Source organism: Corvus hawaiiensis, chromosome 3 (genome assembly GCF_020740725.1).
Source record: "Corvus hawaiiensis isolate bCorHaw1 chromosome 3, bCorHaw1.pri.cur, whole genome shotgun sequence".
Taxonomy (NCBI): Eukaryota; Metazoa; Chordata; class Aves; order Passeriformes; family Corvidae; genus Corvus; species Corvus hawaiiensis.
The window spans coordinates 1,905,459-1,921,581 of record NC_063215.1 but is presented as its reverse complement, the minus strand read 5'-3'; the positions used below and the strand labels follow the sequence as shown (position 1 = coordinate 1,921,581).

At 55.0% G+C, this 16,123-nt stretch overlaps 1 protein-coding gene across 1 annotated transcript in view; it reads left to right on the top strand.

The window, feature by feature from the left end:
* The window catches only part of ELP3 (elongator acetyltransferase complex subunit 3), a 76,202-nt gene extending 61,060 nt beyond the window's left edge, over nt 1-15,142 (top strand). Inside the window, exons 13-15 of the mRNA XM_048297581.1 lie at nt 184-411; nt 1,761-1,842; nt 14,627-15,142. Of these exons, the coding sequence (XP_048153538.1) occupies nt 184-411; nt 1,761-1,842; nt 14,627-14,844 (528 nt within the window). The 3' untranslated portion in view covers nt 14,845-15,142. The remainder of the gene's footprint in view (nt 1-183; nt 412-1,760; nt 1,843-14,626) is intronic.
* Nucleotides 15,143-16,123: the final 981 nt, after the last annotated feature.

The window sequence follows — 16,123 nt, the reverse complement described above, 5'->3', positions numbered from 1 at the left end:
TAATCCAGAGGGATTATGAGGCCAGTTCCAGATTCCCACCCGGAATCACGCGGCCTTGAGGGAAGTTCTTCCCATTCGCTCTGAGGAATATTTACGGATCCATGGAATCGGCTTCGATCTCCTCCGCGCATTTTCCCTTTTCCCCTCCTTTTCCTCACGATCCGTCCCTGTCTCCGGTTCCAGGTGGAGTTAATCCGGAGGGATTACGTGGCCAACGGGGGCTGGGAGACCTTCCTGTCCTACGAGGATCCCGAGCAGGACATCCTGGTGGGGCTCCTGCGCCTGCGGAAGTGCTCCCCGGAATCTTTCCGCCCGGAGCTCAAGGGCGGCGTCTCCATCGTCCGGGAATTGCACGTCTACGGCAGCGTGGTGCCGGTCAGCAGCCGGGATCCCTCCAAATTCCAGCACCAGGTATTCCAGACATTCCCCAATTTCCCCTCTCTTTTTGCCCCTTCATTCCCTCTCTCCCCAAAAATTGGGAATTTTATTTCGTGGCTGATGCCCCTCCGTTGTCCTGAGTTATGGTAGATCCAGGATGGAATTGGAGCTCCTTCTGGCTGGAATTGTGTTGCTCCCAAGATTTTTTCCAATGGCATCACGTTCCAGCGATTCCAGCAGCTCTGAGATCTTTAAAAGTTCCTTCTCTGGATGCTCCTGGTGCTGCTTCCTTCCAACGGGAGCTGCTGGCTAATTTGCCTTTGGATTTCCTTCCTTAATTAATTCCTGCTCGATGGAGGAATTCCGCTTCTGGAATCTGCAGTAATTCCCTCTGGGAAGGGGACGTTGGATTTGGTGCCGCCCAGCTTTCTTCCAAAGGCACATTTGTGGGATGGGCTCTTCCTGCTGAAACAGAATTCCCAGGGAAGCTGTGGCTGCCCCTGGATCCCTGGGAGTGTCCAAGGAAAGGCTGGAGCAGCCTGGGATCATCGAGGGAGGTGCTGGGCTTGAGATGGGATGGGATTGAAGCTGCGTGGATCCCAGCCAAAGCATTCCAGGATCCTCTGGAGCTTTCCAGCCTTTCCTTGGACACTGCCAGGGATCCGGGCATTCCCTGGGAATTCCAGCGCAGCCGGGAATTCCTTCCCAAGATCCCAGCCCGAGCTCCCCTTTCCCAGGGAAATCCCTCCATTCCCGCCTCTCCCAGCCTGCCATTGGATCCAGCCCCAGCCCGACTCCTCTGCGGGAAGGAATTCCGGCCTCCAGGCCCTTCCCTGGGAATCTCAGCACTCCAGGAAGGCTCTCCCTTCCCTTTCCCATCCCCGACTTCCAGAAAAACCCCTGGCCATGGATTCGGAGCCTCCTGGATCCCAGAATCCTGGAATGCTTTGGCTGGGATCCCCGCAGCTTCAATCCCATCCCATTCCAAGGCCGGCACCTGCCCCGATGATTCCAGGCTGCTCCAGCCTTTCCTTGGACACTGCCAGGGATCTGGGGATTCTCTGGGAATTCCAGCCCAGCTGGGAATTCCTTCCCCATATCCCATCTGTGGATTTAACCCCATCCCTGCCATGGAGAACCAGTCAGACACAGGCAGTGCTGGTGAATAATTCCATGATGTGTAAAAAAATTCCCTGAGGAATTCATTGTTGATCTCAGCCCTTCCCAAACCTGCAATATCCAGCAACATTCCTGATCCCAGAATCATTCCCGTGCCGAAAACCCGGATCTTTCGGAACGCGTGCTCACGCTCTGACCTTGCTCGTGCCTCCTATTTTGACAGAACTTCCCTTTTTTCTCCTGTTACCTCCCCGTTATTCCAGGGATTTGGAATGTTGCTGATGGAGGAGGCGGAAAGAATCGCCCGGGAGGAGCACGGGGCACGGAAAATCGCTGTCATTTCAGGTAGTTCCGCTTTATTCCTGGGAATTGGGGGGGTTTTTTTAGGATATTTTTATCTTAATCTGAAAACAACCCCAGTGCAGCCAATGCTGGGAACACTCCCAGGGCAGGCAGGATGCATCCAGAATTATCCCGGAGAAGGGAGCCGGGAGAAGCAGCTGCAGCCTTCCCTCCTTTCCCGTTTCTCTGGGCGTTGTGGCCGAGGGTGTCACCGGCTCCTGACCTTTGGGTGGGAATTCATGGGATTTAGGAGCTGCAGCAGCTGAAGGAAGCTTTTCCAGGTGGATGGAGCCATGGGATATCCGGGATCCAGCAATCGCTCTTGTGCCTGGGAGCCTTGGGAATGTGGTCATTCCCTGGGGAGCTGTTCCAGCGCCCCGGCAGCCTCTGGAATAGAACAATGCAATAGAAGTTCGATTTTGGGCGGGATGATGGGAAGAGAAGCTCTCGTTGCCGTAAGAATTTTAGGGAATTGAAGAGCAGAGCTGTATTCCAGAGCTTTTTTTTTTTTTTTTTTTGAGAAAACAAAAAAAAAATCCATCATTTTCTGCTGCCCCGCCAAAAAAACCCCAAAAAGCAGAAATCTGCAGCTTGGAACCAAGCTGCTGAACTGCTTCCATGTGTGTTTCCAGCTCTAAAATCCCGGGATCTTCGCGGATCATTGGCGAGGGTCACAGCGGGAATGGGGACAACGGCCAGGAGGAGCCGGATGCTCCAAGAGAATCTTCTGGATTCTCTTCACTTGTTCCCAGGGAAGCCGTGGCTGCCCCCAGATCCCTGGGAGTGTCCAAGGAAAGCTTGGAACAACCTGGGATAGCGGGAAGTGTCAGGGTTGGAATGGGATGGGATTTGAGATCCCTTCCCACCCAAACCATCACAGAATTCCATGATTCTGTCTCCCAGTTGTTTCCCTATTCCTGCTGCTGTTCGGTGTCAGTCTGAACTGGGAATTCCACCCGGATTCCGCTTGTATCCCTGGAGTGCAAAGCACAATATTCTCCAATTTCTCCAAGATCCATAGGTTTTCCAGCTGTTTCCTTGGAGATGCTGAATTCCAGTCCTCCCAGGGCTTTTATCTGGAATAAAAACGCAGCCAGGAGGTTTTTTTTCCTCTGTCGGAGGGCGGAATTTCAGGGTCTGAAGTGGATTTTTTAATTTGGGAGCCCATGCCAAAGTGACATTCCCAACAGAAAATGATTTTTCCGAAAGGAAAAACCCGGAATTTTAAGATAAGTGAGTGAAGTTTCAGGCTCATCTCTGTTAAAAATCAGCAGAAATCCGCATTCCAAAGGCTTGGACAAGAGGATCTTGGAATGTTTCTTCCAGCTCCAGGTCCTGCAGCTGGTGGGGTCCTGCTCACCTTTGGGGGATGGATTTGGGAAGCTGGAAATTCCAGAGAAATCCAGGATTTTCTGGCTGATTGTTGGGCATGGCCTCGGATTGAAGGCAGTTTGGAAACGCAGTTTTCCTCGATCCAGAGGGAGGGAAATTCGGGTGGAATTCTGTTTGTGCCTCCGGAACGGGCAGCGCGGGGACAAAGGGTGATGGAAAACGGGAAGGAAAGGGAAATCCTGACGTTTCCTGGAATCTCCCGCTGTTCCCGTTGGAATCTCTTCCCTCCATCGGCTGCCAGAGCCACTCCTTTTGGCTCTGGAAGATTCCAGGCTCAGTCTTTTCCAGCCCCTCGGCGCTGAGATTCCAGCATTTTCATCTTCCTGCCGTAAAACCCCTGGATCCAAGCCTGGGAACGGGAATGGAGCGATCCCTGGCTGCCTCCGGGTGCGGGTCAGGAGCAGAGTGCTCGGGTTGTGGGGTGACCGATCCCAGTGTTTTCCTCCTCGGCATTCCCGCAGGAATCCGCGATCCCAAGGAGAAATTGAACTGATTCCATGGTTTTTCTGGGATCTGGGATGGCTCATTCCAGTGGCTGACTCCTCTGGTGCTGCTGGGACACCCTGGTTCCTGTGCTGGAGAAAACTGGGATCCTCTTCCCACCCCTTTTCCCATTGGGGGAGGAAAGGGAAGCTTGGAATTTCCTGAACCAGCTGCATCCCACGGCGTTAAATCCCCCTGAAACCAGGAATTCCCATGGAGAGAGGCTGGAAGCTCCTCAGGAATCCCAGGAAGAGCTCCAGGGCCACCCAACGCGGCCTCGTTTCCTCCGTGAACGACCCTTAGGCCGCCCCGGAAGGAATAAATCAGTGGAGAAATCGGGATGCGGATTCCTGCGTGAGGAGATTCCCAGGAGTGATGGGGTCCGGGAAGGCTCCCTGGAGTTCTCCTTCCATCCCTGGGTTATTCCGGAAAGAAGGAGTGGCCCAGGATGAGTGGGAACAGGGGGGAGTTAATGGATGAACTCCCTGATGTTCGGCCGCTCCAGGACCGATGGCCTTTGGAAAAGGAATTAACCAGCGGGACTGGGAGAAGCTGAGGATAGACCTGGAGCGAGGGATTGGGACTGGGATGCTGATATCCTGGATGCAGATATCCCTGGATGCAGATATCCCTGGATGCTGATATCCTGGATGCTGTTATCCCTGGATGCAGATATCCCTGGATGCAGATATCCCTGAGTGCTGTTATCCCTGAGTGCTGTTATCCCTGGGTACTGGTTTTCCCTGGATGCTGATATCCCTGGATGTAGATATCCTGGATACTGTTATCCCTGGATGCTGTTATCCCTGGATACTGGTTTTCCTTGGATCCCGATATCCCTGGATGTAGATATCCTGGATGCTGTTATCCCTGGATGCAGATATCCCTGGATGCAGATATCCCTGAGTGCTGTTTTCCCTGGATGCTGATATCCCTGGATGTAGATATCCTGGATACTGTTATCCCTGGATGCTGTTATCCCTGGATACTGGTTTTCCCTGGATACTGATAGCCTGGATGCTGTTATCCCTGGACACTGGTTTTCCCTGGATGCTGTTATCCCTGGATATTTTGAACCCCTTTGGATCCCAAGGCCCATCCTTCCCCCAAAACCCACCCTCACATCCAGACCCTTCCCTGACCTGCCCAGGAGGAATATTGCCCGGAAGGAGCCGGGATTGCTCCCTTTTCCCCGGATTCCGGGCTTTTTTAGCGGGAAGCAGGCGGTGCCCCCTGCCCTCTGCAGTCCCAGTCGGAAGCGGGGCTCTGTTCCTTTATTTGCTCATTTCAGGTGATTTCCTGCTCCAGCCATGCTTGGGATCGGCATTCCTGGCATTCCGGCTGGGCATTCCTGGCATTCCGGCTGGGACGGGCTCTGAAATCGCAGCTTCTCCGTGTGCCAGCAGCTGGAATCGCCTCTCTTTGCTCTGCCTTCCGCTGGGTTTTTGGGGGTGGTTTTTGGGGTTGGGTTGTGCTCAAAAAGCCCCCAAACCAAAATGAAACCGTTCCTAATGCTGCCCCTCGGATGTCCCCAGGGCGTTGGAAATGCAAGGAATGTGGGGAATTCCAAATTCCTGCCGAATTCCATCCTTCCTTACGAATGCCTTCCTTCTGAATTCCTTCCTTCTTTCCTCCCTTCCTTCCTTCTTTCCTCCCTTCCTTCCTTCCTTCCTTCCTTCCCTTCCTTCCTTCCTTCCCTTCCTTCTTCCCTTCCTCCCTTCCAAATTCCTTCCCTCTTTCTTTCCTTCCTTCCTTCCAAATTCCTCCCTCCCTCCCTTCCTTCCTTCCCTTCTTCCTTCCAACTTCCTTCTGACTTCCTTCCCTCCTTCCATTCCTTTTTGCCCTTGAATTCTCTCCTCAGGAGCTTCTCTCCTTTTGCTCCAAGCTTTCCCTTCCTCTTCCACCATTCCAGCTCCAGACCTGGATCTGGTTTGGTTTGGGATGGGATTTTGAGGCTGGAATTGCACTGCTGGGGATGGGGAAGGAGTAAACCCAGAGTAACCACACCAGCGTCTCATCCTCCAGCCTTTGGTTGCCCAAGGACTTGCAGAGTCATGGGAATGATGGCCTTGGAGGGATTTTTCTTCCTGCTGAACTTCCCATCCCTTCCCATGAAATTCCCATGGATTTTCCGCTGTAGCTTGAGCTGGAGAGGAGGAATAGTGGAGTAACCTCTGGATCTGGGTGAAGGTGGATGAAGGACAATCCTCTGTCCTTAGAACCTTTCCTGTCATCTCCTTGATAGCTCCTCTGGCCATTAGCTCGACTTTGAGGCTTGACATCCCATAATTAGCCCCATCTGACCCTAATCCCGGAGCAAACGCTTCCAGCTGTTCCCTCAGAACAGCACCGCTGCTGGGTGTGGGAAATGCAGGAACAAACTGGGAAATACTGGGAATGCTGGGCCCTGCCTCTCCCAGTGACGGGAGCTCCTGGCCGGACGTGCTCCCACAAATCCGAACGTCCCGGCTCCTTTGTGTTCCCCGTGAGCAGCACTGGACGGTTCTGATGCCGTCCTCGGATTCTGGGAATGCCTTTGTCCAGGGAGATCCGGGTCAGAGCTTTGCAATTCCTTGAAAATTCCGTGAAATGACAAATCTGGTCCCTTTGCTTTTTGAGGGACGCTGGGTTGTCCCTCCTGCCGGGGCTCCGTGGCCTCTGCGCCTCCGCCTGGAATGTCTGGAGGGTCAGCGGGACGATCCCGAGGCGGCTGCGCCACACGGAACATGAGGCACCCGCGTGCCAGCCCGGCTCCGAGCTTTGCCAGCTCCTGAACCTCCCGCTCCCCTTCGCGAGGAACGTTGGGAAGGAGCCAGGCCCGGGCTCTGGGCTGCGCTGCCTTGTCCGCGTGTGACATCTCGTGTCGGGCTTTGGAGCTCCTCCTGGCCCAGGAATCGCCGCTGGCTCCGCTCAGGGATTTTCCAAGGTCGCCATCTCCAAACCCTGCTTGTCCTGGGCTGAGTCCCCAGCGAGGGATTCTGCTCCAAGGGCTGGAGCCAGGCTGGGAGAGCTGGGAATGTTCACCTGGGGAACGGAGGGATCCAGGGACAGCTCAGAGCCCCTTCCAGGGCCTAAAGGGGCTCCAGGAGAGCTGGAGAGGGACTGGGAACCAAGGCATGGAGGGACAGGACACAGGGAATGGCTTCCCACTGCCAGAGGACAGGGATAGATGGAATATTGGGAAGGAATTGTTCCCTCTGAGGCCCTGGCACAGAATTCCCGGAGAAGCTGTGGCTGCCCCATCCCTGACAGTGTCCAAGGCCAGGTTGGACAGGGCTTGGAGCAGCCTGTGACAGTGGAAGGTGTCGGGGTTGAAATGGGATGATCCATAAGGTCCCTTCCGTCCCTAACCATCCCTTGACTCTGTGATTTTATCCCAGTGATTGTCCTGGGCTCCTGCTGCATCCCTGATTCAGTGAATCCAAACTGGGATTCAGCGAATCTAAACTGGGATTCAGCAAATCCAAACTGGGATTCAGCAAATCCAAACTGGGATTCAGCAAATCCAAACTGGGATTCAGCAGGAGAAGCTGCTGGGGCTCCTCCAAGGGCAAGGCCTGCCAAAGCAGCGACCGCCTCCGACTGCAAATCCCTTCTCCAGCACTAAAATCCAGCTCTGTAAAGCCAGGGAAGAGCTTCCCGGGCTGCAGCGCCGCGGTGACGTCTGTCCGCGTTATCTCCCGGTGCCGGCAGCGGGAGCAGCCGGCCTTGGCTTGTTCCGACAGCTTTGTGTCCTTATCTCGCTGCAGAAGGGCCGAGATTGAATTCCCCTCCCGCGGGTGTTCCATCCGCAGCCACCCATCCCCGGCAGCCGCACCCTTTCCTCGCCTTCCCCTTGGAATCGTTTTGTCCCTTTAAGGCAGGATTTACTCCCGACGTGGCTGATCCACGCGCGGCTCCCGCGGCGCTCCCGCTCCGTGCGCCTGCCGGGAGCTCATTTCCATGCTCGGGATGATCGCTCTCGCCCGGCCCCGGCTGCCATTCGGGGGCTGTCAAGGAGAAAATTAACGTGGCCGAGGGCCAGGGATGGTTCACGGCCGAGCGCGCCGGGGTCGGAGGTGTGGACGGGAAGGCGGGATGGGTTTCTCAGTGGGAGGCGGGAGGAGCAGGTGATGCCAGGCAGCTCCAGCTTGGGATCATCCCAGGAGCTGGGGAAAAGCTGGGAAAAACCATCCAGAGCTTGGGCACTCCCCACCTGCTCTGCTTGGAACAGAAATTTGGGAGAGCTGGGATCGATTTATTTGAACTCTGTGAATTCCTGCTTGGTCACATCGGAGCTTCCCAGGGATCCAAAGGGATCCAAAGGGAGCTGCTGCTCCGTGCTCCTCTCCTTGGTGCTGCCCCGGGTGAACGCACGGGCTCGGAGCGTCACCAAATCCCAAATGCTTTGGGTTGGGAGGGACCTTAAATCCCATCCCATTCCAACCCCGACACTTTCCACTATCCCAGGTTGCTCCGAGCCCTGTCCAACCTTTCCTCGGACACTTGCAGGGATGGGGAATCCACAGAGGAGCCCTGTCAGAAGGGACAACAAAGCAAAACCACGGAGGGGTTGTGAAGGATTTTTCCCCTCCTGCTCCTTCTCGCTCCTTTTTAACCAGCAGCGTTACTGAAGAGTCCTGGCACAGAATTCCCAGAGAAGCTGTGGCTGCCCTTGGATCCCTGGAAGTGTCCAAGGCCAGGCTGGAGCAGCCTGGGACAGGGAAGGTGTCCCTGCCCATGGATAAGGACATTCCAAGGTCCTTCCCAGCCCCAGCCATGCTGCGGTTCCCTGGTGAGGGATCGCTGAGTTTATCATCTCGGAGCCCATTGGAAAAAAGACGGATTGTGGCTGCCTCACATGCTCGGTGACTCATCCCAAATCCCAGTCTCTCGGGTTGGATATTCCAACCACCACCTCTGGAGAAGCCTCAAGAGCCAAAACCTCCCAAACGCTCGGAATTGTGACGGATTTGGGGGTGAGGAGCAGACTCATTTCCCTGTCCCCGTCTCTCCTGACGCCCCAGGGCCACACGGATGGCAGCACTCGGTTAAATCCTCACAGAAATTACGGAATTCACTCCTGGATGTTTCATTTTGCTCCATTTGGAGGCCGAGATCCGTCAGCTCTGCCTTTTCCTGGCGCTGCCGTGGGAGTTTCCCGTCTCCCGGCGCAGCTGGGTCGGGGCAGGGCCGGGTGGTCATTAAGGAAATGTCGCTTCCATCATTAAGGGATCAATGAGATGGAATCTCCCCATCTGGAATCTCTGGGATGGGTCTCACCTGCAGACCCGGCCTTTAAAAAGGGTAACTTCTGTAACCCCACCTTTCATTATTTTCTTTTTTTTTTGTTTTTTTCCAAAAATGCCATTTCAGTGCCATGGTTTCTTCCCTGGTTTTTATTTCTCCGGCCGAGAAGTCAGATCAGCCCTGTCAGAGAGGTTCTGCATCTCTCTGCATTCCCATCAAATCCAGGGTTTAAGTGGAGCAGGGATTTTTTGGGAGGCTGGAGTCCGATTCCAGGGATATCCGAGGTTTTCTGCCCACGGATCAGGGTTCAGAAATAATCCCACCTCGGATCTCCAAGGCCGCCGGTGTTTCGCAGTTGTTGAGCTGATGAACAACACCCAGGCTTCAAAAAACCCCTTTTCTATCACAGATTTGTGATTTCAAATTAACCCAGCTGCGGGATCGTGGCTGCTCGGGGCCGCGCCGTGACAGCAGCTCACTGCCAGACACAGGGGCTGTGAAAACAGTAATTTAAAATCTCCGGGAAGCATTCCAGGCAGGAGAGGAGAGAAAAAAAACCCCAAATCCCAACTTGCATTTGACATTAAAAACCAGAGGCTTTCGGGGGTGGATTCCTCCTGCAGGTCCAACAAGCAGCAGAGCACAGGGGTCGGGCACAGCCGGGGGTCGCCTCTGCTGCTCATTTCTCCCGGCCGGAGGAAGGAGTCTCGTTCTGGAATCGTCGTCGCGTGATCCCGCGGCTCCGAGGCGCTGCTGGGAGCGGTTGTGCAAGCGCAGCAAGACGTGGCTAAATCCCAGCTCTGACGGCGGCCCTGATGAGCTCTCGGTGGCTGCTGCGGCCGAGGGAAGTCGTGGAACATTCCCATGCCTGGATTTAATCCCTCCGGAGAATATCGGTCACACGGGAGAGAGCGGCTCTGTGGAGAAAAGCTTCGGTGCTTTTAACTGGGAAGTTAAAAAAAAAATACCAGAAATGGCTTCCAATGCTCTGATTTAAAGCAGATTCTGTGACGTTAAACGGGTTTTAATTATCTTTTAAAAAAATAATATCGGATTCCTCTTTCCTACTCAGAGGGTCGGGAGGCCCTGAGGTTGCCCAGAAGCTGTGGCTGCCCCTGGATCCCTGGAAGGGTCCAAGGCCAGGTTGGACAGGGCTTGGAGCAACTTGGGACAGTGGGAGGTGTCCCTGCCCATGGAAGAGGGATGGAACTGGGTGAACTTCAAGGTGCCTCCCAACCCAAACCATTCCACGATACTGAGAAACATTTCCCAAAACCAAGGATTTTTATCTCCTCAATACCTTCGGGAGCTCCCAGAAAATGCGTTGCCAGTTCCCCAATTGAAAATGAAAATCTTTGCTGTAGGGATCGTTCCTTGGTTTCTTAAACTCCCGACTTTTCTGGGATTGCTCCAACATGCCCAGGTTTTCTCAGCGGTGTTAAAAAGTGGGAATCTTCCCCGTTTCCTTGGTGCTGATAAGGCAGGTTTTCCCCGTTGTTACCATTCCTGGCGGGGGATTTGTTGGGATTCACATGAAACAGCCTCGTGTTTTCCCTGGAGATGAATCCCAGCTTTGTGAGAAGTGTAAATGCCAGAGCAAACTCACGGAAGATCGTGGATGGAGCTGCCGCACATTCCCAACTCCAATTCCCAAACACAGCAGACAAGAAAATCTCCCCTCTTCCTGTTTTCCTACCATTTCCATGGATTGAGAGCTTGGATTTGACCCTCCAGCTCATAAACAGGTCCTGTCGCCTTGAGGAGCGAGGTCTTGCTCCGAAACAAAGCCCGGAATTTCCACAAGTGTCGGCTTCGCTTTGAAGTCAAGGCTTGGGATGCCGGTGGGATCCACAACGAGCCGCTGGTGTGCCAGCCGGGAAGCGTCACCGTGAGCTCGGTGCAGAGCAAAGCCAGGACTTTCACAAAGCCCTAAAACGTCTCAGGTTGTGTTTCCTCGCTCTCGGTGACGTCGAACTCCAAAGTCACCAACCCAGGGCTCGCGTGAGGCTGAAACGTCCCCTTTGTGTCCCCTCGGTGATGTCCTTCGAGTCCTCCTGGGTGCTGGGAGGCCAGGGAGGTTCTCCCGGAGCTCCTGGTTTCCTGCTTGGCCTTGCTGGTTGAAAACGGGGAAGTTCCTGCTCTGTCCCGTGGCTCCTGCGCTCCTCCCGCCTGGCTCGGTGCCATCCATGTCCATGGAATGCCAAAGCTTTTGTCGCTTCCTTCTCCGTTGTGCCTTCTCCATGAAAAGTGTAATTCCAGCTGCGGCAGAGCCTTGCCCTCGTACGGCACTGACACGGCCCCCCCGCTGGTACCAAGAGAAGCAGCTGTGGCCATCCTGAATCCCCGTGGCCATCCCAAATTCCCAAAGCCATCCCAAATTCCCGTGGCTGGCTCGAGACTCGCCGCTCATTCTGGGTGAAATCCGTAGCGTTTTGGTGAATGCGGCATCGCCCTTCCATGGAACCCCCAGGATGGTTTGGGTGGGAAGGGAGCTGAAATCCCATCCAGTTCCCTAGGCAGGGACACCTCCCGCTATCCCAGGGTGCTCCAAGTCCCGTCCAGCCTGGCCTGGAACATTTCCAGGGATGAGGAAGCCACAGATTTCTCTGGAAAAACTGCTTCCTGTCCTGCTGGCTGATCCTTTTCCCAGCACCCTCGAAGGACAGTCCTACTCACCAGAGATCCTACAGATGATCCAGGTGTCCACCTGGGCTGTCCAGGCTCCCTTTTCCACAGGCAAAGCGCTGATCCAGGTGGTTACTCCCAAAAAAACCCCTGGAAAACCACAGCTGGCACCTCAGCGGGTTGAAGCATTGAGCAAAGCTCAGCCGGCTGAGGGTGCAGGTTATCCCTGGAATATTTGGAGGAGGGAAGGAAGCAGGATGCGCCCGCACTCCGCATCCCGGGAGAAGATTCCCGTCGTTGCCAAGAAAGACGCAGAGATGAAGTCCCTCGTGTGTCTCCATGAGTCTCTGCCGTGGAAATTTTATCAACTCTTAGCAGGTCGTTAATGATGCTGAAAACAATCTCATTTTCACTCAGTCCGTGCCTAGCGAGCCGTGGGAAGGGATCGTGGAGGATACTCGGATGCCGTGTCGGTGTTCAGGGCTGAGTCAGAGCTGGGGATTTATGGATTTGGGGATTTATGGCCGGGGGCTGTGCCTGTCCCTCGGGCCACCACTGTGTTTATCCCTGGTTCTTGAGCCGCTTCTCTCTGTCCCCTGCTCCAGACAGGCTTCAAAAATGTATTGAATTAATTCTGGGATGCAAAGTCCAGGGTTTTGGGGGTTGTCAGCAGCTTTCGGCACGATTCAGATGCTCCCAAAAGGTGATTAAAGCCACTCTTGTCACAGGACGCGTCACCTGAAGATTGTGGTGAGGGGTCGCTTCCAAAAAGCCTCCCCTGGCTCCTGGCCATGGGTTTCCATCCAGGCAGGTGGGATCAGAGCCCCTGTCCTTCAGCTGGATCTGGATCCGGATGAATCCTGCTCTGCCAAGCTCAGCCTGAGCTCGCTCAGGGTGGGGTATGGAATATTTACCGTTGAATCCCTGTCCTAAAGCTGCAGGATGAGGAATTCAGCCAGTTCCGGCTTGGGAAGCCCAGCTTTTGGTCTCACTCCTCCAGTCGTGCGGGATAGTTCTTTTGGGATATTTTCAGAAGGATTTCTTTTCCTGGAACGCACGGGGGGTGTGACTTGGAGCAGCGGGGAGGATTCTGCCTGCACAGGTCCCACCGGCTCTGGGGCGTGTTTGGGGTAAATCAGAGCGGCAAAAATTTGGGAAGAGATCCCATTCTGGGGAGACCTTCCAGGTGTGCTCCATGACCTGGGCAGTCCGAGGTGCTTCTCCAGCTCTGGCCTCTGGAATCGCTCCCTCCATGGGGATGCAGGTCCCGGTTTCCCACAGGGTCACAGCCTCCTTCGGGCATCTCCAGGGAAAGACATTTTGTGGATGAAGGGCCGGGATGACGATGGAGACACTCGGAACCCCGGGACACATCGGTGTCAGTGATGGCTTGAACCCAAGAGGAAGACCTGGCACTCAATTAATGCCTCTTAAGAGCTCTGGGATTCATGGAAGTGACAGGAGATGTGTCCTTCAAACCCCTCACTTTTTCCCAGGGATAAAGGGGAAAGGGGAATTGTTAAAGGACTCTGATGGAGGTGGTTTTAAAACTATCACTTGAATTTTTTGGTTGCCCTTCAGCTTCCAGAGGGTTGTCCTGCAGCTTGAGGTGTCGCTGGCCCTTTATCCGGGTTGGTTGGGGTTGTGGATTATTTTCCAGTGCCAAAATCCACATCAGACCCCAACTTCTCTGCTGATGGACCGGAGGATGTTTTTTAGGCAACATCGTGATTAAGGTGGTGGTTTGCTTCAGCTCAGAGGTCCCAACCCTTCCAGGCAGGGATTGGGAAAATGGGGCTGGATGTGTTTGCGGTGGACGTGGGATTTTCCTTGGTTTCAGGTGCCAGAAGTGGAGTGAATTTGGGTCCCTTTGGGGTGTTCTTGGTCCAGGCTCTGCTGTGAGGTCACAGGGGCTTTGCCGCTGCTTAGAAGGAATTTGCTCAGGTGTTCCTCAGTTTGGGGTTCTTTGTGGTTTTCCAAGCTCTTCCCAGCTTCTGGAATTGGGGGGGGGTGGGGGGGGGAGGGGAAGGGGGGACACGAGGACTTTTCAGGTCTGGGTTTCGGGTGCCTTTTCCATACCTGAGATTGATCCAGTGCTCCTTTGGAGTCACAGGATGAATCCAAGAGTGGTTTGGGTTGGAAGGGACTTCAAAGATGATCCAAGTCCAACCCCTGCCATGGGCAGGGACACAGGGATGCTGGATGGGAATTTATTGGGCTTTTAAACCCTTCAGGAACTACTGGAACATGGCTTTAGGAAATAGCTGGGGGTCATCTTAACCAAACCTGTCCAAGCAGCCATGGGCGTGGGCAGGAAGGGTGACCAGGGTCATTCCCTGCCTGTTCCAGCTGATTCCTGGAGAGCCCAGGAGCTTCCAGGAAGGCTGGAGAGGGATTAAAGAGAAGAGCTGGAGAGCCAAGTCCTCTCCATCCCGTGCCACCGATGATCCCAAATCCCTCCTCCCTCCCTGATGAGTAATGGCCGCACCTGTGAGGGATTAGCTGTGGTGAGGGGAAGGACGCAGAGCAGGACCTGTCCCGTGGGCACGGACACCACGGGGCCTCCAAGAGAGAGAGAGGAAGGCCAGGGAAGAGGCTCTGGGAGAATGTTCGGAGCCGTCCTGCTCGAGGAGGAAATTGGATTGCGCCCTCTTGAGCACCTGGAGCGGAGCTGAGCTCATTCCCGGGGAGCTGCCGGAACGGGTCCGGGGGGTTGTAGGGCCCTTCAGTTCCCGGTGATGATCCCGCAGCTGCGCTGCCTCCTCTCCAGCCCGGCCTCGGGCTTTCACAATTCCCATTTCTCCGCCGTTCCCATGCTGGTTCCTCTCCCCTCGGAGCTCACGGCCTTTCCAAGACAAAGGACGAGGGGCACAATCCAGGGTAGATGGAGCAGCTGCAGCTCCTGCCTGAACAACACCGTAATTAGTTCAGATGCTAACGAGTAAACGCCCCTGCTCTGGAGAGCCGAGCTCCTTCCAGCTCCATTCCTCCATGGAAGTGCCTGTCCTGCCCAGGCCTGGCTTTTCCGGATTAAACCTTGTCGTTCTCCTCCTCGCAGGTGTCGGCACCCGGAATTACTACCGCAAGATCGGCTACGAGCTGGAAGGGCCCTACATGGTTGAAAAGGCTGGAATGATGCTCCCGGAGATCCTCGCCCCACCCGCGGCCGGGAAGAACAGGAAGGAGACGGCGCTTCTCCCAGGAGTGATGCTTATCCTGGGAATGAAGCCCAGGGACTGCCAAGGACTCGCTTCTGCCATGAGTTGGATTTGGTGATCCCGGTGGTCCCTCCCAATTCCAGGGTTTTATGAACTAGGGCATCCATCTCCTCTGGGGTCATCCCGTTCCCCCTGGAGAGCTTGGGGATGCTCCAGGTGTCTCGGCACCCGTGTTAATCCCGCTGCATCCTCAGGATGGGCTCCTATGGTTGCAGTTGAGGGATGGAAGTTCAGGATTTGGGGACCCTTCGGAGCGGCCTGGTGGGAAAACCACAACTTCCAGCTTTTATTGGCTCTACATGAGAATGGGGCGCGGTTTTTTCTGGACGCGAATAAATTCTGTGCTTATTTATTTACACCGGGCCTCGGCTGCTTCTGTCCATCCAGGCAATCCCAAGTTTGATCCCTTCCCAGGAGGAAACCTGAAGGTGAGGATTGGAAGGCAGGACCTTGCTGGCAGTAGGAATCGAGATTAAAACTCCCGTTGTCCCTCTGAGGTGACACAACCAGGGAGCAGCCGAGGTGGGAAGGGAGCTCCGAGCTCTCCCACTCCAGGCAGGAGCTCGGAATGGAGATGGAGATGGGATGGTTGGGATGGAGATCCCTGGGTATCTCCAGGGGTGGTGTCCATGCCACCATCCTCTCACCCCAGCAGGGAGCGGGGCTGCTCCGGCACCGCCTGCCCGTGGGAGATCCCTCCCGGCGCTTCCCAACTCTCCATCCCTGGTTTTTGGGGAGGGTTTGGTCCCTGTCTCTCCCAGCATGGAGGAGAAGGTGGATTCTGTAGATCCACAGATTCTCCTCATGGATCTTCTCGGAGATGGGGGTGAAGTTCTATCAGGAAACTTCCATCAGGAAAAATCCATTCCATTTTCCAATTAAAGCTTCTTAGCAGCACCTTCCTCACCTCTGCCCCAGCCCGGGACAGGTGGGTGTCCTCTGACATCCACGATTCCGGAGTTTTCGGAAGCCACATTCCCGGAGCTGCGCCTGCTTGACTTGGCCAAAGCAGCAGCAAGCGCCCGGAGCTCCGACCTTTTCCACCTCGTTGTTGTTTTTAATAGGATTTCAATCAAAAGTGGAGCTGAAATCCAGCGGGGACGGGGACATTTCGGGAATAAATGACTCTGTCAGGAGCCTTCAGAAGCTTTGCCGGCGGCAAGGGCTCGGACACGCGTGGATAACCGGGAAGAGGAGGAGGAGGAAATTCCATGAGGAAGGCTCTCAGTGATCCGTGGCTGCTCCAGAGCAGCGCCAGAGACAGCGAAATATCCAGGGAGAAAGTGGTGATGATCCAAGGAGAACTGGTGTCCCTGTGGGGAGGGAGAAACCCCCAC